Source organism: Chanos chanos, chromosome 1 (assembly GCF_902362185.1).
Source record: "Chanos chanos chromosome 1, fChaCha1.1, whole genome shotgun sequence".
NCBI lineage: Eukaryota > Metazoa > Chordata > Actinopteri > Gonorynchiformes > Chanidae > Chanos > Chanos chanos.
This window is the reverse complement of record NC_044495.1, coordinates 20,310,150-20,316,721: the sequence shown is the minus strand read 5'-3', so window position 1 is coordinate 20,316,721 and position 6,572 is coordinate 20,310,150. Positions and strand designations below refer to the sequence as shown.

Here is a 6,572-nt window from a genome sequence, read left to right as displayed (position 1 = left end):
TTGTCTATGCTTCTGTCCTTGAACTAAAAATGGATGAAACCAGGAAAGGACTCTCCTGGGTTACAGCTGGAATTTCAAGGCCTCTGTCATACTTGACTTTTTACAGGGGTAACTGACCGAGGGGGTGATGTTGGGTGGCTCAGGTATTTGGGAATCTGCCTGTCTCTGTGGCAGGACCCACATACTTGCCACGGATTGAACAAACAAGCAAGGCAGTTAGGCAGACAGTGCCCAAAAGTCTTTTCAGGCTTTAAAATAGTCCCATTCCCTCTGAGTTCCTCTACAGTGAACAGCTCTGTAGGGTGGGGTGGTCAGAATGGGGTGGCCTTTGGATTCAAGCAAGCAGCAGACAACCCAAACCACAAGTGTCTGGGGGAAGAACGGCATTGTCCTTCAACTTGGATGCCACACACACAAAGATACACACACACCCCACCTTATAATTACATTTGAAAACAGCAGTTTCCAACATCACACTGTGTACCACTGCAGTGCTACTGCAGTGCAGCCTGCCAGGGTTGGGAACTATGCCCGTAACACATACACTCATATTCCCTTGGGCCCTACTAGAAAGCTCTGCATTTCACATTTACCATGTTAAACACACATACCAAGGGCAAAATAAATTCAAAAAGACAATCTAAAGACTGATTCCCACCCAAACACTGGACACCAGTCATCAGCGGTGCCATTGTGCAATCTGTTGTATGTTTTGCTATTTCTAATTAAGTGAAATAAGCTATTAACAGGTGAAGCTCTTACATCTTTTTTCAGTGTCTTAAATAGTCAGTATTTACATTATTTTCTTCAGCTTTAGTAGACTCCCTTATTCACAGCGATGCATAAAGCTTTTTTTTTTATTACTCAGTTTACATTCTATGTGTGTACCTCACCTATTCAGCCAAGACATCTGATAAGCATCTGAGTATTTTACCAGCAGCTCCGCATGGAAAAACATGCTGTTCTGCCATTTTCAGCGATCATCTTTGGAGACAACAAGAAAAGCTTGTAAACTCGTACGGACGGTTTAGAACGTGGGGCAAGCCAGTCACTGGTCGGCTAAAGAGACTTGGTGACCTCTAAACTATCTCTAATACAAGAAAAAGAAAATGACCCACAGATACTCCATCCCCTCTGAGGCCCTCTCGGGAGAGTCCCAGCACAGAGCTGGCTTGCATGACAGCCCTATTTCTGACTCCCTGGGGCGTTTCGAGCATGCAAGTTAAAGGGGGTTGATCACATGTGGTAATGCCAAGGCACCTACTCATCACATAGCAAAGGGGAATTGCATTTAAGTGCTCTCATGTCTCCATTGCAAAAAAAAAAAAAAAAAACTTAGATCAAAACAAAAACAAGAACCTTAAATCTTACAATGAAACTGTGACAAAGTGTTTAACTATACAGGCATACTTTTCTGCATGCATCCTTTTATCCAGACAAGTGGCTCTTTGAGGTAATAAAAAGTTTCTCTTTGCTCCTAATAGCTGAAGACATTAGCCATCTCAATGCCAGCAGTGAAGTCTCCATCGGTTATGGCAAGCACCCAAGTAAAGTGAAGAGGCTGGCGTAGCCTCAAAATCCATAATCAATAACATATATAAAAAGAATAAGCAGCAAAAAAATGGCATGTACATAAGTTCTAATAAAAAGTTAGCTATCCAAATATACATATATAAAGAGAGAATAAATACTATCATAGTGTATTTCCTGTTTTGCAGTCCATCTCCATGTATATATATGTATTCCATACTCCCACTGATATCTGGGGGGAAATCCATGTGTGCAAATTAGTGAGTTATTGCGAATTTCACTCATATTCGGGGGAGAAAGTGTGTGACAGTCATGGCCGTAGTGACCTTGTTGCCCCGTTTCACACGGCCATGCTTACTGAGGGCAATGTACCAGCCCCTGTAAACGGAGGACTCATAGGCGTTATAGTTGTTTGGCAGCAGGATCTCCTTGAACTTGCACTCATCCCGAAAGATGGCCTGAAAAGTGTAAAGTGAAGAAAGTGTCAAAGACTGGATGCAAATTAAGAAGACAAGCAAACTTTGGAAGTCAGCAACACCTGAAACATTTCAGACCCAGCTGATTTATCATGCTCCCCAGTGGAAGGGGTTTTTTGGGGGTTTTTTTCTTTTTGTATTTTTTTTTTTTTTTTACAAAATGATATATGGAATATTAGAGGCTGCATTTTTCATATGCAGTGCAACTTAGAGATTTTGTCCAATTATCCTGTGTAAATTTTATATACTCACAGGTTAAAATCACTAAGTCTGTGAAAAAAATTTTTTTTTCAGTGACAATACATTATTTAAGATACCCAAAACGTTTTATTAAATCATAGCTGTCAAACTGAAATTAGTCTGTTTGGTAGATCATCCAACAAAACGCTGTTTTCGTTAAGTCTACCTGCTCCTCATCTTAGGCTATTCAAATGCGACTTCGACTCCTAAATTCGAGTCCATTCCACTTAGGCTACTCTTCTGCTTGCCTTTACAGGAGAGCTTTTTGAGCTCACTGCGGTTAAAAAGATTCACCTATCACACACCCACAGGGAGGATGCGCGTACCCGAGAGAGCGGTGGTCCTTTGCGGCATAAGATAAAAATAGTGTAAGTGCGACAGTACTTCTGATCAAATCAGATGAGTTCGCATTTGAAGGGAGAAAAATAACTTCTACGTCCGCGAAGATTTTGCTGTACAATACATAGAGTTTCAGATCTACAGTATTCTTGTAACTGATGTCAGTTATGAGTGCATATGTCTACATGTTAACTGAATAAACTAACGACGATCACGCTGCAACAACCTGAGTAAGGTGATCTGATACTTCATTCAGAGCTTATCAACTGTTTGTGATGACAGTAGTTCCTATTCAAAGGAACGCTGTGACAAAAGAAGGGAGTTATTTTACATTTCAATAAAAACAATCACCTGCTCGTAAAATAAGACTTCTGCACCGACAGTTTCCAGGCATGGATAGTAGGCTTACTCGAGTTCTAGAAACTGCAACGAATTATTTATAAGTATGAATTATTTAGCTAACAGTAGAACACTGATTATGCTTTTCATGCAAGCACAGAATGCTTCCATGTTTTATATGTAGGCTAATCTGGACAGAAACTCTCTGACCTTATCAAACATTGAAACATTCAATAGCAAACCCGAATTTTATACTTTGTTTCCCACTAATCCGCTGTGTCATGTCCCATACAGGCATGTAATTTGAATGGTTACCCAGATGCAGAATAATATAATTGAACACAATTGCGCACACTTACCGTTCCGTATAACCTGCCTTTGCTATTCATTGCAAAAAACAGCTCACTTTTCACACCGTACAGGCTAACCACTCCTCGCTCCACCGTGGAAATCTCTATCAAACCTAATCAAACAGAATATAAGGTTATACAGAGGCACTGTCCAACTGGCAGAGTGATACAATATGTCTGTGGGAACAAAGGCAGGCTCTGTGCAGCGGTGGGTGTAACCTTGCAGGTGGCGATTCTGGATGCACACTCTTTGTTCAGAATAATTTCCAGATTTACTGTTAATTCGTATCACTCAGCTGAATATCTCTCATAACTGCACTTTTGGACGTGCATGGCAAACCGTTTGTGGGCCGCAGAAGGAGCCGGTGTAAAAATAAGTTGGCGTCTATATCCGTCCAAGCATTCATGTCATGTTTTAGCCCGGACAGATATTTAGCACTAAAGCATACTAGGTTTTTTAAATAGATATGTCTTTACTTTAGGTGTCATACGATTCTACCACCACTTACAATATATCATGAAAAATCTAATGACCATAGATGCTGGTCAAGTTGCTGTTACTTACAAGCGGTCAGATAATGTGGCATCTATTATATTACGTTACTGGATGTAACTCACTGTATTGGTTCTCATTATGTGCACCGTTTATCCTGCCGTCTGGGAGGATCTGAAGGTGAAACCCGATGCCCACGTTGCAGTACAGCCTCCGCACTCTTTTGATGCCCAGCAAATAGTCACTCTCCCAGTTCAGGTCCGATTTCTCCCCTGAGATACCCAGTATGGACCGAGAAAATAGGCTTTCCCATGTTTTTTCCAGTGAAGTTGCGTTAGTCCTACTTGGAACTGGGTATGATGACACAATCCCAACTAGGAATCCCAGGAGAACAATCGCAGTCAACGTCCAGTGCGTGTTGGCCTCGTAGGACATACTGATGAGAAGCCTTTGCGCAATGGCCATCCGGTTTACCTACGGGGCACGTGGTCAAAATTAATGGCACTAAAAATACCACTCTTCTTGTTTTTCTTCCTTCGGCATGGTGGTAAAGGCTTATTTTTGGAAGGCGGGTCAGGGCTTCGGGCATGAAACGGTTGCCCGAGATCAGAGGACCGGAGAGAGGAGAGCGCGCGACAGAACTTGTTGTGGCGGTGGCGGTGGTGGTGGTTGATGGTGATGATGACCATGTTTTGCAGCTCCGCGCCTCGCTCGTGTTGGGCAACGCTGGCCGTTGGAGAACACCACTCACCAAAAACCTATCGCACCTTGCCAGGCACCCGCATCCTTATATGACATCACACTGACTTCAGCGCTGCCCCGTTAAAGAAAAGTAAGGGGGAGGGAGAGTGGGAAAGTTGCAAGCCAGCAAGTACTGCCCGAATTGCAAGCGCTGAAACCGCAGCGGCCAGTCTGATGGGACTATGGTCGAACACTGTCACTCCACATGTAAGATGGGGGTCGCAGAGCCTCATTGGATGGCTTTGAGCGATCATGGGATGCAACGGGCACTTTGGCAGAGCCCAAATTGGGACGGCGGTCATATGTCTGACAGGCTGCTTCCTTATTTAGAAGGAAGGTGTAAAAACAGTCCAGTTGTCACCGGAGAGCAATGGCAATCCTGTCTGCCACTTCCTTCGCTGTTTGTATAGGAAGTGTACACAACGACATTATTTTGAAAGCGTGCACTGTATGTGCAGTGAAACTACAACGTGCCACAGACAACGTCTTCGTCTTAACATGACCCGAGAGCTCTTATATCAGCCGGATCGGGATACAAACTTATTCCTATCCGTGCAAGTGATGCTGAAAAACGCAGTGTTTTTGTTGACGCTCCAGGGAATGCATACGCCGCCGGGAATGCCCATGCGTCAGCAAAAAGCTTGCCTAGATACTTGCTCCCACAGGAGCTAACAGTGTCAAGGAACCATACTTTTATAACGCTTAGGGAGGCGCTGTTGTGGACACGTTATTAACTGCTGATTATTAACTCTATGACTGAGGCACCTCTAATATCATCCTTAATTCAGAAGAGCAGCTCACATAAAACCACTACTCACCTCAGCAGTTTATCTTTCCACTGTCCCTCATTCGGTGCTGATCTCAGTTTCATGTTAATTTGTTAACCATCTTAGCGCAATTCTCAAAAATGAGTGAATATCAAGGATTTGCCCTTTCAGATGCATTCAGCTTCATTGTTCATCATAATTTTGTTCATCTGACATTTGCTGCACTTGAATTAAAATAAGGGCTCATTAAATCCTTTTAAAAAATAAATTAGATCAATCTCTCAGTATATTTCTCCATATATTAGTACAAGCAGAAGTATAGTATTGTTAATATATGACTAATAATCTAAAATGACAAAAGATTCAAGCCTGTGAGCCAATCAAAGGTAGGCAATGTTTACAGGGATAAGTATGTTAATGGGGCACTGAAAAAACAAGAAACAGATTTTCTGTTAATAAACAACCTTCTTCTCATAACAAAGTCATGGCTTTTTACAGATGTTTATTAGCAACCATGGAACTGAACATACAGTTTCATGGCCATTGGCGTGTCAGCAGCCACTGGTTGTCAGCATTCTTACAAATGGTGAATCAGCCTACATTGTGACATAACGAGAGCTTTATTGACAAAGTAAATCTTAAATCAATAGTAAGAGTGCACATGTTCAGAGCATTGAAAAGCCAGGCCTAGCAATACATACAGCACCGTCACTGGTCACGTGATCAGACTGCATTAAGTGTTCCCTTCACGCTTCGTCTTCAGTTACTGTGACTTTTTCGTAAGGGAGGGCATGATTTCCCTTACAGAAGTAGAGGCAGTTTTGTTGTTATTGTGTATGTTGGGTTAAGAAATACACAAACAGTGGTATTTTTGATGTTACATTTAGGTAGGTTTCCCCTGCAAGCTGCGGAGCATTGATTCTCAGCTCAGCTTGGTCCTAACTGAAAGCACATTCTCCATCTAGTTCAAAGCAAACACACCTGATTCCACTTGTTAAATACCTATCAGTTCCTATGTCTCCTTTTTAAAGACAAATGTACTTTACTATTCAACTACTGTTACTGCCATTGATCCCAAACACACGACATCAGATATAAAACAAACGTGTTGACAGTACTGATCTATGTTTATCAATCCCGCCCCTAACCCAGCCACTGAACCGCATTCATATTTCTTCAGTCCTTTGTTTTACAATATAATTCAATAGATGTAAACCGCCTGGTTTCAACACCATGACAAACTATTGTCTCTGATCACCCTCTGATGAGCCGCACTACTAAAAAAGAACCAATATCA

At 42.1% G+C, this 6,572-nt stretch overlaps 1 protein-coding gene across 1 annotated transcript; it reads right to left on the bottom strand.

Annotated features, from left to right (window-relative positions):
• Nucleotides 1-1,811: 1,811 nt before the first annotated feature.
• Nucleotides 1,812-4,232, bottom strand: fgf6b (fibroblast growth factor 6b). The gene is made up of 3 exons (XM_030785782.1): nt 3,893-4,232; nt 3,284-3,387; nt 1,812-1,988 (listed from the first exon to the last, which is right to left on the bottom strand). Exons 1-3 carry the CDS (start codon nt 4,230-4,232, stop codon nt 1,812-1,814), a joined length of 621 nt encoding a protein of 206 aa, XP_030641642.1.
• Between the last annotated feature and the right edge of the window lie 2,340 nt (nt 4,233-6,572).

Bases quoted from the DNA above. Each gene is read 5' to 3' on its own strand.
- fgf6b (XM_030785782.1), bottom strand. From the start codon at position 4,232: ATGGCCATTGCGCAAAGGCTTCTCATCAGTATGTCCTACGAGGCCAAC. The intron at 3,388-3,892 runs GTGAGTTACATC...CTGTTTGATTAG, and splicing joins ACATAATGAGAACCAATACA to GTTTGATAGAGATTTCCACG. The intron at 1,989-3,283 runs GTAAGTGTGCGC...TACACTTTTCAG, and splicing joins AAGGCAGGTTATACGGAACG to GCCATCTTTCGGGATGAGTG.